Raw genomic sequence first — 25,864 nt, forward strand, 5'->3', positions numbered from 1 at the left:
TGCTTGGTGCAGGGGGCTGCACCTGATGATCTCCCGAGGTCCCTTCCGGCCTTACAATCTACAAATCTATGAATCTGACGGGCCCATTTCAGCCTTCTTAGTTGACATGACTACATCAGCAAAACTGTAGCACAGACCTGGGTTTGACAGAGGGAACGCTGACTGTATAAACCGAGGGAGTTTACCCACGCTAGCTTAAATCTGGGTAAGAGCAGCAATAAAGATGCAAGAGTGAACTACAGCCCAGGCTAGCAACTAGAGTACAAACCTACCAGGAATGCTGAGGACAAGCTCTGGTGGCTGGGTCATGTTGCTGTGGCTTTAGTTCAGTTGCTACTTGTGGTATCATAGAATCATAGAAGTAGGGTTGGAAGGGACCTTGTAGATCTTCAAGTCCGACCCCCAGCCTGGGCGGGAGAAAAACTGGACTCAAATGAGTCCAGCCAGGTAGGCATCAAGTCTCTTCTTAAAGACCCCCAGGGTAGGAGCCAGCACCACTTCCCTTGGAAGTTGGTTCCAGCTCCTAGCTGCCCTGACCATGAAGTAGTTCTTGCGGATGTCTAATCTAAACCGCCTCTCCAATAATTTGTGTCCATTATTCATTGTTATGTGGGGGGGGGGCGGGCGCTCGGGGAAACAGTGTCTCTCCCAAACCCTTCTGGTCCCCCCCTAGTGAGTTTACAGACAGTCACCAGGTCCCACCTCAGCCTTCTCTTGTGAAGGCTGAACAGGTTCAGGTCCTGCAGTCTTTCATTGTAGGGTCTGCCCTGTTGTCCCCTGATCATGCGGGTGGCCCTCCTCTGGACCCTTTCAATGTTGTCCGCATCCCTCCTGAAGTGGGGCGCACAGAACTGGACGCAGTACTCCAGCTGCGGCCTGACCAGTGCTGCACAGAGGGGGAGGATCACCTCCTTGGCTCTACTTGAGATGCACCTGTGGATGCACGACAAGGTCCGGTTAGCCCTGCCAACTGTGACCTCACATTGTCGGCCCATGTTCATCTTGGAGTCAATAATGACTCCAAGATCCCTTTCTGCCTCCGAGCTCTCAAGAAGGGAGTTTCCCATTTTATAAGCGTGCTGCTGGTTTCTACTGCCTAAGTGCAGCACCCTGCACTTGTCAGTATTGAAACACATCCTGTTTATGTTAGCCCACTCCTGTAACCTATCCAGATCTTGCTGCAATCTTTCCCTCCCTACTACTGTGCTCACCTCACCCCAAATTTTGGTATCATTTGCAAATTTAAAAGGTTGCTTTTCACCCCGAGAGCTTGCAGGGGTACACTGACCTGGCTATGATTACATCTCCATTTAGTTCTGCAGACATCCCCACGAAGGGAGGGATTTGGACTCTGGCCCTGTTTAGAATAGGAAAATAGTTCCTGTAGTAGGTCCCCCCTAGGGTATACCAAAACCAGCTAATACAATCTTAAATGCATTAAACTGCATTTCCTTTAAGGACTAATCATGTTAGCTGACTCAGTTTAAAAATATCACCTTATTATTATTAACCTTGTTTATCACAGTTGGGTCTTGGGGCTAGGCACAGACAAGGCCTTCTTGTCCTCAGCATTATATGGAAACAAAGTCCCCTACCTCAAAGAGCTTATAGCCTTAGTAGAAAAGGGACATGCAGGCTGAGGGGAAAAGGGCAGAGTACGTTGAGTACATAATGGGATGCCAGCAAAAGATACAACTTTTGCAGTTTTCTTTCAGGGGGTAGAGAAGCTGAATGGAGGGACACATTAACTGTAAAGTAAAGCAAAGGAGGAGTGGGCAGCTTTCTCCTAGGATATCTTTGCTGGGAGAATGCAGTGGTTTAGGAACACATAGCTAGAGGGTCCCTTTCTGGGCCACTGGGTGCAGTTCCCTGTTCTTAAGGGCAGCTCCACCATATAATCCCTATCAATGGACTGGGAAAGTGCAAACCGAGAATTAGATTTTGTTTTAATTCAGTTTAAACTGGTGCAAAATCCTACTGCAGACTCACCTACAACATGATACATGGTCATTTATAAGCACAAGCTATCAACATATCTTGCACTAGTAAATTAGGTCAGGTCTATGTGCAAAACCTGCATTGTTTTACTGACATAAAATCAAAGAATACTTTGGTGCTGCTTGCTGCTTTTAGACAAGATTTCAGCTATGCTGATATAATGGAGGGTTAAACAGGCTTAAAGTTCAGCAGCATTAGAGGTCTGTACCAGTTTAGTTAGGACTTGTCTAAGCACAAACTTGCACCAGTTTAACAAATAGGCAGAGTTTAGACTAGGATTTGTTAACAAACATGGCTCTCCCTCCTCCTCCTTCAGCCATGGCTGAGTGCAGCCCCAGACACTCTTCTCCAGATATTTGCTACCCAAAATGGGGCTACCCTTCATTTTGACACTCTGAACCAGAAGAGTTTAGCTCTAGTCCAACAGTCGGAACAAGAGATTGCACATCTTCAAGCATAGGCGATCCTCCAGTGGTGGCACTGCTATATCAAACTTTGCTTCTTAGAGAAGTCTCACAGGGATGTGCCCCTTTAATGCCTAGGACAAAGGAGGATTAGAGAGAGATGCAAAAAATCTTGGCTCTCTTACCCCAGATGAGCATCCAAGATATATTATTAGCCTGATAAAATGGAGTCAAGAGCCAAGGTGGCTTAATTGCCTCTCTAGAATCCAAAGATCTGATTGCGTACTGCATGGATTAAAAGGCTGCTAGTGCCTTCCTCTCTCTGTATATGAAATGTAACCTTGGAAAAGGTGACTTAATTTGCTGCCCTTCAACTGGTCATACAGCTTTCTTTGGGAGTGCATCCAATATTTGGAGAAGACAGATATAACCTGATCCAGGCTTGGCCTTGCTGGGATATGCTCCAGCTATTACATCATTGAGTATGAGAGAGATTTAAAAAAGCATGTTTACTACTGGTGAACGGTGCCGGATTGGACACTGAAATGCCCATCTTTTCTTCTGGAACAGGTGCAGGACAGAAAAATTGGTACAAATCCAGCCTGCCCGCTCTACGTCCCACCTCCCAAACCAGGCAGCCTGACATAAATAGGGTACAATTAGCATCCTTTTGGTGCTAGTGCTTCTCAGAACACAAGGCACACTCCTATTATTGCCAGATAAACCCCCTATTGTATGTGCATGGAGAAAGGGGACTGTGTGACAGATCCAGACTAGTTCTGCTTGACATGGCACTTTCCTTTGCCATGCAACTGCTAGGGATACTGGAAGTCAGGAACTCACACTAACCACATACTGAAAGGCCATTCACTTTAAAAGTATAGAAACTGGAGGTAATTGCAAGCTTTTTCTAAACTGAGATTATTTATTTATATTTCATAGAAAACCCAGTCACAGACTTGGACTCAACTGTGTCTGCGGCTGTACAATCAAGGAACAAAGAAACACATAACATGCGTAGTTGGGCACATAGCAATCAGCCTAGGAAAGTCCAGTTAATAGAGATTGCTGTAGCATAATTCTTTAGCAATTCCCATCCCCCCACTCTCTATGCTGGCTTCTCCAAGAACAGCAAGCCAAGATCCAAGGGCCGGTCCTGATCTTTAGAGCGCTGTGTTCTGCATATCTGCTAGAGGCTAAAGCTCCCAGATGAAGAGCACAGTTGAAGTCTCTCCTCCTGAGGCCCAGTGGAAGTCTGTATGATGTGGACAAAGCTCATCTGTGCTTTCTTGGGAGATGATCCAAGACTATCATTCCCCCTGCAAGCTAAGAGACCTTTGCAACTTTCATTCCTTTCTGCTCCAAGTGCCAGACACTTCTCCAACTCAATTTCTCTAACACACGCAGAACTATGTGGATATTTAAAGATGGAAAACTACCACGGAACAAAACATCCAACGTGACCATGCATGCCTAATTCACGCCTGGGAGAGGCAGGAAGGGGAATGAGCCACATGCGACATGGCATGTCACTTCATGAACACTTGGGCAGAATTCAGACATTACAGTCATCAGGGAGGCATAAAAAATTCTGTATTGCAGAGAGCAACAGCCTCTTCCAAAGCACGCACAATTTAAAAATAAGACATCAAAAGAATACCAAAAGGGTGGCAGGAGGAAACAGCAAGTTGTGATCAAAAGCCTGTGTCAGGTAGGTTGCTGGGAATGGCTTAGTGAAAGAAAGGAAACAAGCAAAAAGTATTCATTTAAAATCAATGTGGTTTGAATGGATGTGAAATGTAGCATGGGAGAGCAACAGAACTGGCAAGCAAGTCAAAGGCCCCAACTCTGCATGTCGCTCTACATGGATGGACACTTGTCTATAGAGATTCACTGGCATCCACAGAGCTCTGCAAAAGCTTTGGGGTTGTCAGGCATGTTCCCCAAGTCATTTGATATGTTGTCAGTCAATAAGGTCAAAGCAAGCAGCTGTCACTCTGCACCACCCAAATCCATGCAAAGCCAACAACCGAAGTAAATTACTATTTGGAATCATTATGTTATTTGCAGTCATCAAAGCAGTAATTGGAATGGGATCCTGTCACAAGATCAATGCTTCCTGCATCAAAATAAGCATTTATCTAGCAGCAGGGGGCTCTTGGAACAGTGTCCTGTTCTAGTGCCAGGAGACCCAATGTTCCATGGCTTTGTACTTCATGCTGTCACTGAGGACCTGATCCTGCTCTCAGACCCAGGGAGACACTCCCCTGTGCAAGCAAATCTCCACTGAAGCCAACAGGGATCCAGCAGCTCAGTTCTCAGTGCAGGCTCAGGCTGGGTGGTGCTCACACAGTGCTACCACCAGTAGTACACTGTATTACTAACTCAGAATCGACAGCATTTTACATCCACCTTTAACTCACCCTGCATCGCTGCAAACAACTGCATAAGGTGCATAGCAGGAGAAAACCAGGCCCATCATTTCTTCAAGGTGACCTGCAGAGAGCTTGTTTTTAATTGGGTTTTTCCTTTTTTGAGATAAAGGTGACTCTCGCCATTTGCGGGGGATATGTTCTTGAGATCCCTGTGAATGGTGAAATCCGTGAATACAGCACTGTGTTCATGAACGTCACGAACACAGTGCCCCTGGTGGCTGGGGGGGGGGGGGGAGCACAGCTGTGCTGGCGTTGGTGGGAGTCAGGCGGCAGTAAGCGCAGAGCTCCCAAGGAGCTCCTGTAAGTATATTCAAGATGCAGGTTTGGCATTTGCAAATATTTGAAACCATGAATGCCGAACCCACGAATAGTGAGGGTTTCCTGTGTAAGTATAGCTTGGAAGAGGGTTCTGCCTCCCGTATCTCAGGTACCCAGAGAATGCCAACTTGCTCTCCCTTGGCTTTGTAAGAGGATTTGTGGGAACTGCAGATCCCAGATTGTAAGTAAGCAGAGGTGATAAAGTTTTTGTTAACAGTTTATTTGAAATGTTGGTCAGTGGAGGTAAGTAGATGTTTACAAAGCATAAAGAGATTACTCCCTTCCACTCATCTCCTGAACTTTCACTGGCATTTGACTCTAGACAAGGCATCAAAGGCATTGGCTATTAAATCTGTAAGGAGTTCATTCACATTCATAACATCTCCTATCATCTACAACAAGCAATTGAGCCTCATCTCTGCTGATATTACTAGCTTAACTGGCAGAGAGATTATAACCACAAAGCTTGTTGGAGTAGTCAGGTCTCTGTGTCTCCATTTTGCACCTCTAAAATTTGGATATCATAACAACTCTCCATGTTGCAGGTGTTTATATAACATATACAAGATGCTCAGAGAATGCTGCAGAGGGGGCCATCTAAGCTCTGAACTAAGTATGGCTACTTAAAGTCTGCAAAATCACTTTGTGACCAGTGCCAATTCTACCTCCAAAGTTAGGAAGAGAAAGTGTCACAAAACCAGGATCATAGGGTCACAGAGTTCTTTCTCTGGAATGAGTCATTTTAAATACGTATCTGTGTTAGATCTAGTGTATGAAGAAAAAACTGCACAGAGCAAAAAAAAGAAAGAAGAAGACTGTCTTGTAAGAGAAAAAAACATTGTAAAAATATAGACAAGGTTTGTTGGGTAGATGTGATATCTTTTATTAAACCAACTACATAGTTAGAAACATTGTTATCTGCAAGCTGTGGGGCACAAACACCCTTCTTCAGGCACAGGGAGAGTCTGTTGGTGTTTGTGTGCTGTCTTGGGTAGACTAGAAGCCAATAAACAAAATGCAGTTTTGTGAAAATGCAAATGCATGGCAGCGAGGTTCTGAGGGAATGGGAGAAAATAGGTGAGAGACAGGAGGGAGAAGGAGGAATGTAGAGCTGGCGATAGAACATAGCTGGTAAAATGCAGACAGGTTACCTGGGGTTATCAGATGGCAGGCAGGTTATAATGTGCCATAAAGCCAACGTCTATCTTTAGTCCATGATTTTTTGTATCCAGTAGATTTATGAAGTGAAGTTCGCAGATTTGTCTATGAAAGGTGTTTTGTATATTTCCTCTGAGGATCAGAACTGGGTGATTGGAGAGAGAGTGGTTGTCTTGTGAAAAATGTGCACCCACAGGTAATCTTGCCTTTGACGGATTTTCAGTGTGCTTTCATTCTGGTACTCAGTTGCTGTTTGGTTTCTCCTGCATATTTTCCATTACGGCATTTAGTGCACTGGATGAGATATACTACATTTCTGGAGGTGCAGGTGTAAGATCCAGGAATGGTGATGGGTCTGTTGTGAGGTGTAGTTATTGTGGGAGTGGTGATGTGTTGGCAGGTTTTACATTTCTTGTCCTGGCATAGTCTGGAGCCATTTGGTGTGTTTTGGGTCGTAAGAAGTTTGCTTCTGGTTATGAGGTTGGTGAGGTTCAGTGCTCGTTTAAAGGCAAGGATAGGTGGTTCTGGAAAGATCTGTTTGAGAATTGGGTTTTCATCTAGTTGCAATTGTTTAAGGATTTTCCATATAGGTTCTAGGGAAGGATGGTATGGCATAACCAATGGTGTATATAATTCATGGGGATTTTCTTTTTTATGCTGCAGCAATTCTTCACAAAGTACCCCGGTGGCTCTTTCAAAAGAATGAACTACCTCTCTGGAGGAGTGTCCTTGTTGGGTGAAAGCCCTTTTGAGACTGGCGAGGTGATGACTGCAGGTATTCTTCTCAGTGCATCGGTGGTATCGGAGGGCTTGGCTGTATCTTACAGCTTTCTTGGTGTGTTTAGGATGGTTGTTGGTTCTGTGTAGATATATATGTATGTTGATCTGTGGGTTTCTTGTATATGGTGGTTTGTATTTTACCATTTTGGAAATTGATCATAGTGTCTAAAAAGGAAATGTTGGTGCTGGAGTATTCAAGAGATAGTTTGATGGAGCGGTGATGGTTATTGAATATGTGATAGAAATCAATCAGAGACTGCAGGTTTTTGCTCCAAATGATGAAGAGATCATCTATATATCTTAGGTATAGCATGGGTTTGATTGTGCAGTTCTTGAGGAATTCTTCTTCCAGGTGGGCCGTAAAAAAGTTGACATATTGTGGGGCCATGTTGGTGCCTACAGCTGTGCCTGTTGCCTGGAGGAAGTGGTGGTTATTGAAACTGAAGTTGTTGTGTGTGAGAATGAAGTGTATAGGTTCAGTAATATCCCTAGGTCTATATTCTGAGTTGTAATCTTGCTCTTGTGAAATGTAAGCATGGCATTCAATATCCAACATATAACAAGGGGTTGAATATTATTTAATGAAAATAGCCTGTGAAGAGTGCACAGGTTTCATCCTGTCTGGCAAACAGGACAGACCCTGCTCTGCCCTGCCCTTCTCTTGAAGAGTGTTTAGCTCTTTCATGTCTCCCCTCCCTAGGATCTCAGCAGGAGGGCAAGGAAAGGATGGAGGCTTGGGGAAAGGGTAGGGAGAAAGCTGAGATGACCACCCATGTTACATGCTACCAGGTATTGCAAGAGGGAGCAGCATGGAAGAGGTAGTAGGCTTTCCCTCCTAAAGGGTTCTGCAACCCTTCCCCTTTTTTTTCCCTTCTCTATGAAAGGTAAATCAGGTTTGAACATATACTCCTCTCCCTACTCCTTCCTCCTCTCCTCAGGGTTGTCAAGTTGAGTCTTCCATCTTAATGACATTGAGAGCTCATTCTCAGCCTTAACAGAAGGGTAAAAGAACCAAACCCATCAGAAAGAGAGGGTTTCCCTGCCTCTTAAGCATTTCAGCTAAACAGGAGGGAACAAAAGCAAACAAAATTGCAAGCAGCAAGGATAAAGTCAAAGTCATACTTTACTCACTACATTCCTGTGATACCATCATCTGAGCAGCCCTGCAATCACCCACCACATCTTCCCCGGCAGAGTACACCTGGATTTCCAGCGTAAAGAAAACAAACAGATGAAATATTTAGATGAAAAGAAACCACTCCTCTGAGAAAAAAACCCACAACATTTTTGCTTTCTTCTGCAGGCCACCTTTAACTCTTTTCTAGTAGGTTGATAGTTCATGCCGTCATGTGTGTTCAAATAAAAAGGTCAGGGCCACCCAGAAGGAGGTTTTAACTTTCATCATAATGCAGGATCTCTGACCTGGAGGACATTAATGACTTTCAGGGAAATTGTTATGGCCAAGTATATTTAGGAAATGAAAAACCACATTTCTCCTCTTGTCCACTAATAATCATTAGACATCGGAGAAAGGCAGCAAAGTTATATGTAGCATTTCACAGTGGAATACAAAGAAGAGAAACTGCAGAAAGGACAATGGGAGATCCTTTTTCTTTTGACAGTTTTATTGCATCTTATGGAGGAGGGAGAGGAATATAGTTCAAAGAACAAAGTCTATGTAGAATAGGGGGCAGTTTTAACAAGCTCAGAAGTATGGTAATAGTGCTGAAAGATCTTTATTAACACCACATGCCCCTGAGACATCCCTGCATAGATAGAGGACTAAACAAAAGGACTCTTCGTATTCAGGGCAACTGGTGGCCAGCCTAGATCCCAATCAGGTAAACACAGCCCAAGGCTGTCCAAATTCATCACCTGGCTATTAAAAAGTTCCTTTAGGTTTCTGCAACAGCTGGGATAGAAGAACTGTATGGAGCCTCTCTGACTCCTAGGACACCCTCTGTACTGTGGGTTCCTATGTGGAGGGAAATAGCAGCACTGATTCTGAACCTGCTGGAAAACTCCCTTCCAGGAAACCCCTGCACCCAGGAATATTTTCTAGGGATGCTCCAGCTGCTTTGTCTCTGTTGGTATGAAGGGGCCCTAACACAAAAAGTGAACATGCCTCATATTGCATGAAGCACGGACGCCTATTCTCTCTGTCAGATTTGAATGAGCTGCTGAGCTCTTAAAAGCAGGTTATTGTGCTCAGGCCAGTGCATTTCATACTGCCCACAGTTTCTTTGTGCTCCACCCATCTGTTCTCTCTTTTCTTATACTTGGATTGTAAGGTCTCTGGGGCTGTGACTGTCTTTGTTCTCTTTGCATTGCACCCAACACAGTGGGACACTAGTTCTTAGCTGGGACTTTGACTTGCTGCTGCAATACAAAAGCACAGTAATAGACAACTATCATATTTTTACATTGGCAAGGTTCTTTGGGTAGATGTGATATCAAAAAGTTCTTTGTAAGCTTTCTGGCACAAACACCCTTCAAGCTTGCAAAGAACTTTTTCCCAACTATTTAGCTGGTATAATAAAAGATATCACATCTACCCAAAGAACCTTGCCTGCATATGTCCTTAGACCAACACAGCTACAACCAACAACCCTGCATATTTTTACACTAGCATTTAACGCAGGAATGGCCTAAACACAATGTTCCCTGAAGTAGGAGCCCAATGTTCACGTGGGCAGCAACCTTGATAAAACGGTAATGCACAACAGTAGCCAAACATACATGAAGTGATCAGAGCTAAACATCCTTTACTGTTGATATGACTGATAAATTTTATTACTATATGTGTTTTTTACTGTGTCACTCGTGGACCTATGCATAAAATTTTTATGTTTATGATTTGATTTATCACCATATTTGTATTTGATTATGTTACTTTTAGGAGTAGGAACAATGCTTTGATATTGGTTGGTCCTATTTTATATTTGTATTTTTGTTAATTTTAAATTTATATTATGGTTTTATGTCTGTTATGTTGTTTTTGGGAGCATGGCTTTTAGCCAGAATCCTTAATAAAGCTGAGTCTGAGTCAAGCATAGAAGCACTTACTTCTGTTGTCACTAGTCTATTGGGATAAAGGCAAGAGAGCAGTTCAGCTGGGGAGAGAAAAAAGCTAGTCCTCCTCCAAAGGGAAAAGCATGAGCAACTGATGAGGCTCATTCAGCGGCAAAGGTTATTTTCCAAGAGTCTCAGTTTTAACTTTGAGTCTTCATAGTTTCATAGTTTCTAGGGTCGGAAGGGACCTGAGCAGATCATCTAGTCCGACCCCCTGCCATGGCAGGAAAGAATACTGGCCCCAGCAAGATGTGCATCAAACCTCCTCTTAAACACCTCCAGGGTAGAAGCCTGCACCACTTCTCTTGGAAGTTGGTTCCAGACCCTAGCCGACCTGACCGTGAAGTAGCGCCTCCTGATATCTAACCTAAACCTACCCTCTGTCAGCTTGTGACCGTTATTCCTGGTCACTCCTGGTGGTGCTCGGGGGAACAGTGACTCCCCCAATGCCTGCTGATCCCCCCTGACTAGTTTATAACAGGCCACAAGATCCCCCCTCAGCCTTCTCTTTTGGAGGCTGAACAGGTTCAGGTCCCGCAGCCTGTCCTCATAGGGCCTGCCCTGCTGTCCCCTGATTATACGAGTGGCCCTCCTCTGGACCCTCTCCATGCTGTCCACATCCCTCTTGAAGTGCGGTGCCCAGAATTGGACGAAGTACTCCAACTGCGGCCTGACCAGTGCCGCATAGAGGGGGAGGATCACCTCCCTGGACCTGCTCGGGATGCATCTGTGGATGCATGACAAGATGCAGTTGGCCTTCCTAAGTGCCTCTCCACACTGCCGGCCCATGTTCACCTTGGAGTCAATGATGAGCCCCAGATCCCTTTCCGCCTCCGTGCTGACAAGAGGGGAGTTCCCTAACCTGTAGGTATGGTGCCGGTTGTTCCTCCCCAGGTGCATCACCTTGCACTTGTCTGTGTTGAAACCCATCCTATTCTCGTCCACCCACCCTTGTAACCTGTCTAGGTCTGATTGTAGCCTGTTGCATCCTTCCAGTGTGCCCACGTCCCCCCACATCTTAGTGTCATCAGCAAATTTGAACAGGGTGCTTTTTACCCCCTCGTCCAAATCACTGATGAAGATGTTGAACAGTGCGGGCCCGAGGACTGAGCCCTGCGGAACCCCACTGCCCACATCCCTCCAGGTTGAGAAGGACCCATCCACTACCACCCTCCAGGTGTGGCCCTCCAGCCAGTTGGCGACCCATTTGACTGTGTGGGTGTCTACGCCACAGCCCCCCAGTTTCTTAATGAGAACGGGGTGAGAGACGGTGTCGAAAGACTTCCGGAAGTCCAGGAAGACTATATCCATTGCTACCCCTGCATCTAGTGATCTGGTGATCTGATCGTAAAAGGCCACCAGGTTGGTCTGACAGGACCTGCCACTGATGAACCCGTGTTGGTTGCCCCTAAGCACGCAGTCCCCTGCTGGTCCCTTCTGGATGTGTGCCAGCTTAATTTTCTCAAACAACTTGCCTAGGATCAAGGTAAGACTAACTGGCCTATAGTTTCCCGGGTCCTCCTTCCTGCCTTTTTTGAAGATGGGGACGTTAGCCCTCTTCCAGTTCTCCGGTACCTCACCAGAGCACCACGAGTGCTCGTAAAGTTGTGCCAGGGGACTTGCATGACCTCAGCCAGTTCCTTTAGAACTCTAGGGTGGAGATCATCCGGACCGGCTGACTTGAATACGTCCAACCCCTCCAGAAGCTCCCTAACTAAATCCTCGCTAACCCATGGCCCAGGTGTGCCTCCCCCGGGGCCCGAGGGGGGCCCAGCAGGGAGGTGGCTGTTCTGGTCCCTACTTAGGAAGACGGAGGCAAAGAAATTGTTGAACATGTTAGCTTTGCCATCTGGTGTGACGACCAAGTTTCCCATCGCGTCCTGCAAGGGCCCCACATTACCCGGGACCTTCTTTTTACCCCCTATGTATTTAAAAAAGGACTTTTTATTGTCCTTAATCTGGGAAGCTAGCCCCAGTTCCATCTCTGCCTTGGCCTTCCTAACTACCCCCCTACATCCCCGAGCAACTACAGAATAGTCCTCCCTGGTGATGACCCCTTCTTTCCATTGGGTGTAAGCCTCCTTTTTAGCAAAGAGACATTCCTGGATGCTTTTGGTGAGCCACGGAGGGTTGCATGCTCTCCTGCTCCCTTTGATCCTCATTGGGATTACCTTTCTTTGGGCTTGGAGGATTGTCTCCTTAAGGAACGGCCACTCTCCTTGGACACCTGGCTCCCCTCCCCTCCGGGACCTCAGTGCATCACCAACTATCCTCCTTACCTCGTTGAAGTCTGCCCTCCTAAAATCCAGGGCCGCTGCCTTACTGCATGTCTTTGCCACCTTGTGCTGGATGGTGAATTCCAGCAGGCGATGATCGCTGTTGCCCAGGTGGTCAAGCACTTGCAGCCCCCGCACCAGGTCATCACCCGTGGCCAGCACTAGGTCCAACAAGGCATCTCCCCAGGTGGGGCTGTACACCTCTTGGGTTAGATGGAGGTCCTGCACTCTGGCCAAGAACCTATGTGAGCGTTCAGACCTGGCTGACTGTTCTTCCCTGCAGATGTCCGGGAAATTCAGGTCCCCCATGACTACCACATCCTTAGCCTTCACTACCTCTGTGAGCTGACCCAAGAATTCCTGGTCAAGCTCTTCTCCCTGGTTGGGAAGTCTGTAGTAGACTCCCACTGTTAAGTCCCTTTCCCCTCGACTGCCTTGTACTCTAACCCAAAGCACTTCAGAGTGTCCCTCCCCTGACTCCTTGCTAATTAACCAGGATGTGTATTCCTCCTTACTATAGAGTGCCACGCCCCCACCTCTTTCCTATCCTGTCCCTCCTGTACAGCCTATAGCCCGTGACATTCACCGCCCAATCAAGCGTTGCATCCCACCACGTTTCCGTAATCCCCACTATGTCCGGGCTGGTGTCAGCCAGCAGGAGGGTGAGTTCCTCCTGCTTGTTGCCCATATTAGGAGCATTTGTGTAGAGGCATTTGAGGCCTCCTGTGGGTGTGGGTACTGACCCCCTAGTCCCAGCGTTACCCTGGCCCCTATCTCTTACCTGTTTATTCGCTTCGCTCTTACATGCTTGCCTTTTATAAATGGAAGGGATAGCCCCTGAGCAAATAGGTGCAGTCATTAGGACATGAAGGAAAAAGGCTAGTTTCCTGGACACCAAGATATAGTCTGTATGGAAATGTCTTCGTCAAGGTTGGTTAGAGTTAGCCTTCAGAACCCTACCTGTGCAACTGTATCCACAGGGTGCTGCACTGCCCTGCACGCTGGAATGGATTCCTGATGGGAGTAGGCCATGCTTCTTGGCAAGGCATTCAACTTGGTTGCTAGAGGAATTAATTTGCCTGGTCCTGTCTCTCACTTGTCTAGCGCGGGGTCTCTATCTGTGGCAATGACATAAAAACAATAGTTTTATGCAAATATCTTTCAAGCAGAGCTACTCATTAACGCAGACAGTTCCGAAGGCCAAAGCAAACAGCATTTGGCACCAAAACTTATAATTAAAATGTCGTTAAGAATTCAGGCCCAAGCTACAGCAATCTGTAGCACACTTAGCTTCTTTTCAGTGCTATGGTGGGCAGACATGGGGTTTAAACACTGACCCAGCACCCAACAACAGGGGAGAGTGACAAGGAAGTACCCGGGCAGGACGACTAGCACTCGGGCTCGATTCAGCTGCCCTTACACAGCAGCATCTCTCCTTTATGGAAGGGTCCAAGAGAACACAAAACACCACCAGACTCTCCCTGTGCCTGAAGAGGGGCGTTTGTGTCTGAAAGCTTGCGAAGAACAATTATCCGCAGTGATTTAGTTGGTCTAAAAGATCTCACATCTGCCTTTCCCTCAAGCAACACAGGAGACCACCTGTGCATTGTTCACTGGTTGGGGGCGCCACTTGTAGCCGTGTCAGTGGAAGGATGTGGGCAGGGAAGGTTATTTATTATTTTATATTAACAAATATATTTTATTATTATTAAAAGAAACAAATAAATTGTGATTACAATAAATCACATATTATTAAAGTAAATAATTTATTAAAGTAAATATTGTCTTATTAAAAGAATGATAAAATAAATGAATATTGCACTATTAAAGTAAATAAATATTGTATTATTAAAATAAATGGTTTATTAATAAAATAAATTAATATTATATCATTAAAATGAATAAATGATTTATTAAAATGAATAAATATTGCATTATTAAAATAAACAAATTATTATTTATCCTTCCAACATATAAGAATTGGAAGAATTATTCTTTGCAATGAAGAGAATGTGGAAGGTGGCTGCAGCTCAGTCCAGAACCCAGCCCGTCCCTGCCACCTGCCACCTGCCCCTGCCCCTGCCCCAGCTCCCTACCCCCGCAAGTGCTTGGCGCTGCACACAGCAAGCCCCTGCTGCAGACCAACCCCACTTCAGGCAAGCAATCCCAGCACCTTCTTCGCCACCCCAGAATCCTTCGCGCGCCCTCTCTCAGGAGCAAAAGCCGCCATCTTCTCTCACGTGACTCCCCCCCAAAGCGGCCAATAGCGGGCGCACTTCCTCACCACCAATCGGAGGAGCTCTTGTGTCTCGTCAGCGCGCCTGGCAACTCATTCCGCCGTCACGTGCGGCGCGCCTGCGTCATCGCGCCGGGTGACCTGCCCTCCGTGCCGCGCCGGCCAATGGCACGGCGTGGCGCGGCGGGCCAATGAGCGGGCACGTCTCAGCGCCGGGAGGGCGGGCGGCAGGCCGCGCGGGGATCGCAGGCCGCACGGGCCATGGAGCGCGGGGGCAGGAGGCGCCGCCGACACAGCGCCAGCGCCGGCCCCCAGCTCTAGCGCCCAGCGCCCGCCGCCCCAGCGCCCGGCCCCCGCCCCTCCTCTATGCGGCGGGGCTGGCGGAGCCGCAGGCCCCCGAGCGTGAGGAGGCACCGCGCGCCGCCCACGGGTAAGGGCGGGGGGTTGCGCGCGCGCGTGTTTGTGTGTATGGGGGGGAGAAGTCCATGGGAAGGCTTATGGGGAGGTTGGAGGCAGCTTCAGTTTTTTTTTTTTTGGTGGGGGGGCCAGTAGCAGCAGTTCCATGCGGGGCTTGGGGGGAGGAGAAATCCATGGGTAGATTTTTTTGGGGGTGGGGGGAGCAGCGCCATAGGGGCAGGTGGGTAGGGGGGGTTGGTTTCAGCTGCAGTTCTTAGGGGGGCAGCACCTCCATGGGTGGGGGTGGAGGTAGCAGGTCATGTGGGGCTGTGGTGGGGCAGCTCCATGGGAAGCCTGCGAGTTAGGTAGCAGTAGTTCTTGGTGGTGTGGGGGTGGGGTATGTGGTGAGGAGCAGCTCCATGGGGGACTGGGGGGGTTGGTATCTCCATGGGGGGACAAGGAGCAGCAGCAGTTTGCGGGAGGTTGTGTGTAGGAGGGGCTGCAGTTCATTGTGTGTGTGGGGAGGAACAGCTGCATGGAGGGGGCAGCATCAGCTCTTGTGGGGTGGGGACCAGCTCCATGGGGAGGCAAGGGGAACAAATGTTTGTGGGGCATAAGCAGCAGTTGCATGGGGGAGTTGGGGGTAACGCATTTGGAGGGGACAGCAGCTCCATGGGGGTGGGGAGGGGTAAGCAGTAGTTCATGGTGGGGGGCAGCAGCTCCAGGGGGAGGTAAGAGGTAGAACAGCTCCTTGGGGGGGTTTGGGGGTAGGAACACTTGGTGAAGGAAGGTTGTGGGGGGCAGCAGCTCTATTGGGGGTTGAGAGGAGCAGCAGTTCTTGTTGTGGAGGGGCAGAGGCTCCATGGGGGTGGCGGTAGTTTTTTTTTTTTTTTTTTTTTTTTTTTTTTTTGGAGGGGGGAGCAGCTCGATGCAGAGGGGATGAGGGGTAGTAGCAGTTTGTGGGGGGGGCATTGTGTATGTGTGGGGGCAGCAGCTCTTGGTGTGGGGTATGGAGTAGCAGCAGCTCATGGGGGCCAAAGGGGAGTGCAGTGGGGAGGTTGCAGCAGTTCACAGGGGTTGCTTGTGCTGGAGGAGAGGGGGTAGTAGCGCTTGCTGGAAGGAACAATACGAAAAGTTGTCTGAAATGGTAATTTCCGTTTCTCATTTCATCATCCCTGGGTAGGCGTTAGCTGTGTGTGTGTGTGTGCATGTGTGCGCGTGTGCACATAGGGAATAGAGCTGATCTGCCTGCAAGCCTGGCTGAGCTGCATTTATTTATTTATTTTGTATTTCCCAGTTTAATCTCTAGATTACTTGGTGTTTTTCCCCTTGGAGAACCCTTTGTGTGCTGGGGGGAGGGCTGCTCTGCACCCTGGCACCTTTGTGAAAAACAGCTGCACTTCTGCAGTCCAGAATTTACCACCCACCCCCAGTCTGCTAGATTGATTGCATGTTTAGAAAGGCAAATCATGTCTTCCCCCTCCAAGAAGCCTGGAGGAGCTGAGCCTTTCAACGCCCTCTGCCCTTTCCCAGAGAGAACAGCTGTCTTGTGGGGGGGAGAGGGATTGAAAATCAGTCTGTTCATTGAGACACAAGGGCTGGTGTGTTTACAGACTTGCTTCTGCTCTGAGCTTGTAGGTCTGTTTTGATATCCAGTTGCAGGAAAGGGTCTGCTCCCCTCCCCCTGCCTTCTGTATGGCTTTGTACATGCCATGCTCGCTTACCAAGGACGTGGCCCTATAGCCAGCCAGTGTCCTTAAAACCAAATTCATCTTCTCGGATTAGTCCAGAAGCTGGATGTAGATGGGATACATTTGGCTGTTAGATTGAGATGTGAAAGGGACACCACGAACCTAAAAATGACATATGTGTCTGAATATGTTGTGATGGCTGTATGGTTATTGGTTGCATCTAAGATTAACCTAGATGCTACCTCTGGTGGTTTTAAATATTTTTCTCTGTTCTTCTTATTTGCCCATTTTATAGTATCTTTGTATAAAGTCACTTTTGTTGTCTCTTGCCCTCCCTTTTCTGGAGTGGAAAAGGCCTTTGGATTACCAACAGGGGAGCACGATAGCCTTTATACACTTAAAACACCAGGATCATCAAACCCTAGATTTTTGTTATCTCTTGGTTTTAAAAATAAAATAGTTGTCATCATCCCCAGGGACAGGGGCATCCCCAAATTAGAGGCATCATTGGACCCTTTAAGTGGTCATGGTGATGGTGGTAGAAATGTGTAATTCCTGCACAGAAAGTGAAACGAGACCCATGGTTGACTTCCTTTCTGTCTCGTTAGGGGAATTCTTAAGTGCCTCACCTCACCTGATTTGCCTATGAAGCATTCTTGTTGACGTGGTGTGACCTGTTTTCTCATTCTGTGGGAAGAGATGGGTTGATGATATGTCTCCTGTTGGGCAATCTGTATTTGTGCGTGCAGCTTGACTGGTTTGGAGCCATGCAGATGCTGGTTACTTTTAGTGTGTCTCCTGCATAATAATCCTTGGTGATTGGCACCTCTCTTAGCTTAGTTTGGGTGCATACCTCTGCAGAGCCAAGCTCTGTGCATCTTGCTGTGTCCTTGCTGCCTCGGCACTCGCTGGCCTGTGTAAGGGGACTTTATCCTGTGATTCTGCTGTTGTGCTGAGGGGCTCTGCAGTACTTTCCTTGTCAATAACAAGAGAATTTCTGTCACTGGGAAATGTAGCATTGAGGAGGTAGGTCCAGTGAGTGACAGTGGTCCTCCACTGGAAAGGGTGTGGGATCTGGACTAACTTTAGGGACCACATGGGCTCTAACCTATCCTTTGCTGGCTAAGTGAGCTGAGACTCAGTGCCCTTCAAACCCCAGTGAAATGTTGTTTTCTTTTTCTGAGTGGATGTGGCTAGGCTTGGGCTAGATGAATCCGAGGTTAATTATGCAATGCAGAGAGATTCTTGATAGCAAATGTCTGAGGAGGTCTAGTAACTTAAATCTTAGCTCTTTTGGAAATGTGGTAGGTGCTTTGTGTAAAGCACTGCCCAAGTCTTGTTCTTCTGTTCTGTATCTGTATTTAAAAATCTAAATCTTTTGGCTGTTTCTGTTTCACAGTATTGTGATCCAAGGGATTCATTGAAGTGTTTTCCTCTTGCTGTGGTGACTTGGCTTTGTCAATGGTGATATTATCAAAGCATTGAGTTGTGTGTTGATCTTAGTAGTGTGTAGCTGTGAACCTCACACTTGAAAATCACATACTTCTGTTTTGCATTTGTGTGTTGCCTTTTCTTTCTTTATTTTTTTTGGGTAATTTAATAAGCAGGTTCTTGTAGCTTTACTCTGCCAAGTTTTCCAACAGGAGTATTGCTTTTGGGGGTGCGAAAAACAAGTGGAACTTTCCCAGTGAAGCTTCGGGTTGCCTCTTGTAGGTGGTAGAGACCTACTCAGATTACTTTATTGTTCAGAAGCAGCTTAATACATTTGGAGAAGAGGATGACACAAGATATATAATAAAGTGTGCTAGGGCCCTGTGTAGCACCCTTTTTTTTGCTGTTTAGTGAGTAGGCAAATATGTTTCTTTAGGGTCAGTGAAGACTATACACTTTAGTCACTTTAATTGCACGGCACTGGCAGAATGCTCCCTGTCTTAGTCAACCAGATGGACTGCTTGCAACTGGTGGTGATTGTTTTAACTCTAATTATAGCATGGATGCACAATTACAAGGTTTTCCTGCAAATATATTGACTTAGGTAGGCACTAAGATGGATACTTTTTCAGTGTTTAGTCTGTGTTTCTTTTAAACTTGGCTGTTTTGTGTGTTGTCAGGCATAAGATTGGAATATTAAGACCTTTTTGCTAGTATTTTCTAACATCTCATATAGGAATAAGGCAGGACATTTGGAAATGGCTAGGTCTGACCACAGAGTTTTAGTTGCAGATTCTGCCACAAGGTAAACAAATGTTCTAGATTCATGAAATAAAGGAAATTAGGAAAAGCCATGATTTCAATATTCTCACACTGTGAAGAATTTGCAAGGCTTAAGCTGCTCTTATGCCTTTATATAGACATATCTTCATGGGGCTGTTTTCAAGATGTGGCCTTCCTAGCCTGATAGTTCAATAAAAAGTAGGAAGTTCAAATTACTCTGAAAAACTAGCTTCTTGGAGGAAGTGAAAGTTGAGGGGTTCTGATCTTAGGAGCATGTTTATAAATGGATGAGAATTTTCTAATGGTTAAGCTTATTTCCCTCTCCGTGGACTAAGTGAGTTTCAGGGGTTGAGGTCTGCTGTCGGGCTGCAGTAGGTATAAAACTATCCCTTAGCACTGATGGAGTATAGTGATGCTCCAGTGTTTGACAGATACCAGTGGAGAGACAAATCCAGGCCATTTGGAAAATATGGACATGGTAGCTATTCTTCTAACGGCAATCTCATTGGCTGCCCTGTTTCTTTCTCCATTGTACTGGTGAGAGTGTGGGGTATAGACTGCTTGTCCATTGCCCTTGACCCCTAATTCTCATACAGGGTACTTCTACATATAGGAAGGGTTATGGGCAGAGAGAGGCTGCTCTCCAGCTAAGATTGTGGCTGATGTTCTATTACAGATATGTTTTTCCCCTGTCTAATTTCAGAAACCTTGAACCAGCCTGCCTGACACGTTATGGGAACAAGTTTTGAATGCAGCTTTTAAACATGTCCTTATAAAGGCCTATATTCTCTCTTGCAGTGTGTATTTTTTTTCCTAGGGCTTTTAAACCTCTCCAGGTTTGCATGTCATCATGTGGAAGTATGACTTCTCATTACCCTTCAATGTGCTCAACCAGCGCTGTATAGGCACTCTGCACAAAATGGATTTATGCAGCTGTAGGCTTTTATTGCAGCCTCCTTAATCAAAATGTCTTGTTTCTTGCATAATTGTATTCAAGGGGGTGATGAGGCTGGAAACTTGTCAGTGCCTAGGGTTAGAGTTAAGGCTGCCTGAGAGACTCTAGTACTTCCTTGTTTTCTCAGACTGATTTGAGAAGATGACAGTATTTTTGTACATCTTCTTGCATGTAGGTTTTCAGATGTGTGTAATATTTGCTTTGGCGTGTCAAAGCTTGTTGCTGAGTATGGGCTTGAGGCACCCTTCCATTTCTGTTTTGACCCAGGTGGTGCCAACATGTGATCCACACAGCAAGTCTTTACAAACCTACAAAGCAAAAACAAAGCCGTTCAATCCCTTGCATGGCAACAGAAGATGAAAACCTGTCCACAACATAGTGTCTGTGCTTGCCTTTTTCAGGCCACTTCAATCTGTGCAGCCAGCTTCTACCAGCTGAGTGAGCTGTCTCCAAATCTGCTTTAATTTTTATCCTGCACGTAGGATGCTAATCCCATAAAAGACCCACACCTTTTGACAGATGAAACACTGCTGTTTCTTAATTTATTTGAGCAAAATATTTTTATAGATGGTATTTAGTTCTGTAGCTCCAAGGGTAACACGGTCTTTACTCAAAGAAGATTTTGCTTTGATCTGACAGCTTTCAAGATTCATTTCCACTCATTGAGCTCCATTAAGACTGCTGCACTTGTGCCCTCAGACATTTTCCCTTTGCATGACTCCTCCTTGGGATGCTAACATTTCTGTGTATTAGAGTTCACTTTAATAACCAAGATGAGTACATTGGGAAGGAAAAGGGAAATTTTATCAGTGATGTCAGGATCTTCTACCAGTAATCCAAATCTTACAGTTCTGTCTCTTTTTTTTTTTTTTTTTCTCCCCCTCCACCTTTCCATTTCCCTGAAGGTTTCCCAAAGGATTTAGGAGAAGTTATGGGAAAGCTGTTGAATAGTCACAAAAGCGAGGAAAGATGATTATGTATAACTCAGATAATTCTGGGGAGGGTTATAAATGAGCTGTGGGGCTTGCCAACTTTCAGGAGAAATGTTAAACTACCCACATAGCTTGATAAGACTCTTCTCTTGACTCTGCTCTGCTGGAATTTTTACGTTTGACACCGCTCTACTTTGTCATGTCCCCTTCGGCATTTTCATCATTCCTTTTGCCCTTTTCCCCACACCTGTCCCGTGAGGCTTGCAAGCTGATGTTACCTGTTTTAAGATGGAAGGATGCCTTGAGCTCCTTCAGGAAGCTCTGTTGTCTGGTCCCATCTGCTGAAGCAGGTTGGGAATGACCAAGCAGTATGTGCTGTCAGTTGAGAGGCCTCTGCTCTCATTTTGTCACTGTGTCCTCACTGAAACCTTGGCACTGCTGTTGTTGTGCAAACTCTCACATGTGAAAAACTGGCCTGGGTTTTCTTGATCTTTACAGGCACAAACTCCAATGCATCCATTTTCTATCCAGTCTTGGTTTTGTTTTCCTTTTCCCCTCTTTTTTCTAGCCAGCCTCGTCATGTGCATAAGTCTTTTAATTGTTCTGCTCAGTGCAGTAATGAGTGTGAACAGAAGCCAAATATGCAGTGAGTACAGACTTAGGAGTTAGCAGACCATACCCCTCAAACGAAGAGCGCACGTTAGCTTTCAGTACTAATGAGAAAGGACTGAGTGTAAGTTAGATCTCAAAGCCAGAAGAAAGTATTGCATTTTTTTTAGGTCAGAGTTGAAGTCACTGCCAGGGTGGGGATGTGAGTTGCATATTATGTCTGCATTGTCCCTGCCATTTGGATATATGCAAGACTTAATTTGCAGTTCTGCCCTTGGCATTTGTACACTGAATTATTTATCCCTCAAAAATCTGCAGACAGCTTTTTCTCCTCTTTTAACAAAATCAAAGTCTATCCGATTAGTATTTTAAAATAAAATCTCATCATATATAATGCATAGTTTGCCTATTTTTAGATGGAATTGTGGTTTTCTAATAATTCAATGTTTTGTGAAAACATTGAAACACTAAATGAACTTTCATGGTAGTTGTATTGAGATCAAGCCTGTTGATTTTCTTTTTTTTCCATGTTATTTTTTTTGTATGAACTGCTGCTTTTTAAAAGTGATTAGAAAAATGTTTGGAGGAACTTTGACCTTGGAAATGAAGGGGAGGGACATGAAGTTACTATTACAGAGGGTGTGTAGTCCTAATATGTGGTGAAGGAAATTTGACCGTTTCTCCCTACCAGAGCAGGAGTGAGCCTCTTTTGTCTCTTACTTTGCCTTTCACTTGCCCCACGGATAGGTAGAAAATGTTGAGGTGATTCTTGTTTTACATCAGATTCTGGACCCTACATGTTAACTTCTGTATATAACTGCCATGGGGCATTTAAATGAACGTGGGTAACGATTCTTTGAAGGAGTGCTAGAGTAGGTGTTGCTCACATTTTTAATAGTATCAACTGATTCCCTTCCCCCCATTATTATCTGATATAAAAAAATTCTAAAATAGGCTTCCATTTAGAGCACCTTATATGAAGTTATTTAGTGAGGGTGGGGCAGAGGGAGGAAGAGACTCTTCTTTTGAGAAATGAACCACCCTCCTTAGGTAGCCCATTGTCCCTTCAGTTAGGGTTTGACATCCTGTACAGCAGGAGATGAAAAAGCTCATTGTTTTGCAAACATTTTGCATTGCTTGACTATGTCTCACTAAAATTAGTGATGAAAGGATGTGCAGATTAAAAAAAAAATACAGATTCTTCACAGTATGCTTGAAAGGACTCTTTATTGAAGGAATTTTGAAATAGTCTGTAAGACCTCAGTTTATTGAGGTTTAAGATCCTTCATTCCCAGCTCTGGATGCCAACACTGTTGTTAAAAATAACAGACTGCACTGCAATGACTTTCCAGTAGCAAAATGAGCCCTCCCACCCCCCAGTAATGTGAGAGTAACTTAACCAGTTAGTAATTCAAAGCTGCAAATGCTGTACTGTGCTTACACTGTCATGTCTACCCTAATGCCTGGTCTCTGGATGCAAGCTGTCTCCTTTTTGTGTGTATGCTGGCAGAAAAGTATTAGCAAAAAGATGGGTTTTGCATATGGCCCTAAAGATATACTGACTGAATTTATTAGACTAGGTGGAAGCAAGTGGAAAGATCCAAGAAGCCTTTATGAAGAATGCCCTGTTGACTGGTGCCTTTTTATGCCAAGGCGATCGCAAATCATGCAGAAGGAAGTGATCTCTCTTGACATAGGCTTTACCTTAGACCTTCAAACTGGTCCTTGTAATAGCTCTGTATACATCTTGGGTGGGATTTGCTGGGTGGGGGAGTATTGCTTATTTGCATCTTGGAAAAGAATAAAGTCCTAAGAACAGCTCCATGTATTCCTGCTAAGGTCCCTGGCCTAGTGAATAACACCTCTCTCTCCTTTGGCACCAAAGATGGATCTGATGGCCTGGATACTGAGGTTGAGTTTCCCAAATCCACTGTGCAGCTTTGAAAAGATCAGGTGGCCTCTGACCTCTGCAGCCAATACAAGTTCAATGGCAGAGTGGCTTTCCATTCAGGACACTGAGGATTGAGGAGGTTGTAGGCACAGATATGCTGAGAGTCCTGTGGTCACCACTTTTGCAGCCCTACTTGGGGATCCAGTTTACCACCACAGTTAAATGTGCATCTTATTCCTAGCCTGAGTTTGTCTAACTTCGGTGGCCAGCCATTGGATCTTGTTAGGCCTCCTTCAGTTAGGTTTAAGAACCTTATCTTCTTGGAAATCATGCCACAAATCACCTCTTGGATAAACTGAATGGATTGAGCAGTGGCAGCCTTGCCTAGTGCATTTTCAACACCAACAATCATTCTTGCAGCTTGCTGGCTTTCAACCTGTGGTCCATGGACCCCCGCAAGTCCATAAACTGTCTAAGAGGTCTGCTAAAAATGACTCTGATCAATCAGAAGCATGTGAATAGCTACACTTACAATCCAAAGGAGTCCACACCTCCGTTGGAAACTTTTTAGGGATCCACAAATGTGAAAAGGTTGAAAACCACTGCTGTAGTTCTTTTCTGAGCTCCTCTTGCTTCCTCAAAAAGGGACAATAATTGGCCAGATCATTGGCGTTGTTGTGGGGTTGTCTTTTTTTAGCAAAAACTACACCAATCCTCTCTGAAGAAGGCTTAAAATAATTCACTAATGCATCTGGTACTGACTTTCACCCTATAAAAGTCTTTGGTGCCAAAGTTCAGCTGCTTAAACATTTTCCTAGGTTAGTGAGTTAACAATGGCAAAAACTAAGGCTTGATGTCTGCACTTATCTTCCCCTACTGAATATTGCTCTGAATATCACACATGCAGATGGCTTGCTCTGAATCTGAATGATTATTTGCCTTCAACATGGCTTCTGAATGAATTTGCTAGGTCCCTGCTGGGGTTTTGCTGGGATTGGGGTATTCAGTGAGATGCAGATGTAGTTGGTGCTGTAGGGAGAATCTCTTGCTGCCTCTGGGCTCTGTAAAGGGCTTTTTAAAACATTCTTCCTAGTAGGTCTGTAATAAATCTGAAACTCCTCCATTTCCTGGGGGTGGGAGCAGGAGTTTCCTCTCATCCCCTGCATCCTAAGCCCCTCTGACTTTGGCCTGGTTAACTGGAGGCCCTCTGTTATAACTCCAGCATCTTTTTGAGCCATCTTCCCTTTGGAGGAGCTCGAATGCAGAGGTGCTGAGCTTGTTCTGTGATATATTTTTATGGGTGTTTTTGTAGTGTGCTAGATGCCATGTTAGTTAAGCGCTGCATATTTTTTTTTCAAGTGAATTCAAGTAGGCGTCCTCTGAGGGGCCCAGGGGCTGCATAACAGCGGGGGGGAGGGAGGGCTGAGGTGCTTGGATGGGCTTATGCTTGAACTCCTCTTCAGCGCCACCCCCTTCAGCTCTGTTCCCTCGTGGCTCTTTAGACAAGCTGCCTAAGAGCAGCTGTGGGGCCAGTTTTCTTTGAAGTATGCAGAGGTAGCTGCCCTGCAGGCCCCAAGGTTCATGCTGCTGCCCTAGTGCCTTCCCCATTTTCTAAGCCAGCAGCAGAATATTGTTAAAAATGCCCCTTGTTTCCAGGGGCCATCAGAGCTGAGAGCTAGCAGCTGAAAAATGGACTGGCGCGAGCAGCAGGGGAGGCAGGAGGCCACCGTGGCTATTTTTTGCAACCTGATGAAATCATCAAAATCGCCAAAGTCTGGAATGTTGATTCCCGAAGTTTGTCCGTTTCCGGCCAGCAAAGAGTGTAGCTTCTTTGTACCCCAATCACCAGTAGTTTCTATTTTCATGCCAGAATTCAAATGTTTTACAGGTAATGCAGGAAATGTTCCAGTGCACTAATTATTTTAGCTTTGACAATAGACCTGACTCTTTGAAGATGGGTTCTTAGACCAAATCTACTCTGTCATGCAAGTGTTAAAACTTGCTTTGTCAGTAGTCCTTGCCGTTTAAGCTTTTAACATTTTCAGTATGCAAACTTACTAGCTTTCCATTCCTAGGAAATGTGTGGAACGATGCATGCATTTCTAATTTTTGGGTTGCATGTTTTTGTCAGATGTGCTGTTAATGGGATCTGCACGTGAATTGTGTGTGTGATACAGACAGGTTTGAAGCTGCTGAAATGAGAGTGTGTGTGTGTGTGTGATGGATTTGAAGCTCCTGAAATGAGAGCTCTGTCATGCTTTAAGTTCCTAAGAGCAATCAATGCCTCCAGGTAAATTTTTGGATTAAACAAGTCTTGAGATTGGGACTGGTACAGTGTGCTAGTCTGTTGTGGATTAAGAATGAAGTTTAGATCAAGACTTTGACACAGAGTGTTCCTGCCAAGACACTAGTTTCAGTTTGAAATGGAACAGGTATCCATGAATAAAGAATAGAGGTGTCCATGCCATTGGTTCAATGGTCCCGAATTGGACTTGCCCC

At 45.7% G+C, this 25,864-nt stretch overlaps 2 protein-coding genes across 4 annotated transcripts in view; one reads left to right on the plus strand and one right to left on the minus strand.

Moving 5' to 3' along the window:
* The window catches only part of SPG7 (SPG7 matrix AAA peptidase subunit, paraplegin), a 48,010-nt gene extending 33,273 nt beyond the window's left edge, over nucleotides 1–14,737 (minus strand). Inside the window, exons 1-3 of one of the 2 annotated variants that reach the window (XM_090062671.1) lie at nucleotides 14,615–14,737; nucleotides 13,402–13,559; nucleotides 8,225–8,294 (exon numbers count right to left, since the gene is read on the minus strand). In XM_090062671.1, the coding sequence (XP_089918797.1) occupies nucleotides 8,225–8,294; nucleotides 13,402–13,473 (142 nt within the window). In that variant the 5' untranslated portion in view covers nucleotides 13,474–13,559; nucleotides 14,615–14,737. The remainder of the gene's footprint in view (nucleotides 1–8,224; nucleotides 8,295–13,401; nucleotides 13,560–14,614) is intronic. The other variant, XM_090062673.1, reaches the window with a different exon arrangement.
* Nucleotides 14,738–14,857: 120 nt separating this feature from the next.
* The window catches only part of ANKRD11 (ankyrin repeat domain 11), a 187,409-nt gene continuing 176,402 nt past the window's right edge, over nucleotides 14,858–25,864 (plus strand). The window contains exon 1 of one of the 2 annotated variants that reach the window (XM_090062660.1): nucleotides 14,858–15,107. The gene's annotated coding sequence lies outside the window, so the exon portion shown is untranslated. The remainder of the gene's footprint in view (nucleotides 15,108–25,864) is intronic. The other variant, XM_090062659.1, reaches the window with a different exon arrangement.

The sequence above is a fragment of the Crocodylus siamensis genome, chromosome 9 (genome assembly GCF_052110815.1).
Source record: "Crocodylus siamensis isolate JL-2025a chromosome 9, ASM5211081v1, whole genome shotgun sequence".
In the NCBI taxonomy this organism is placed as follows: Eukaryota; Metazoa; Chordata; order Crocodylia; family Crocodylidae; genus Crocodylus; species Crocodylus siamensis.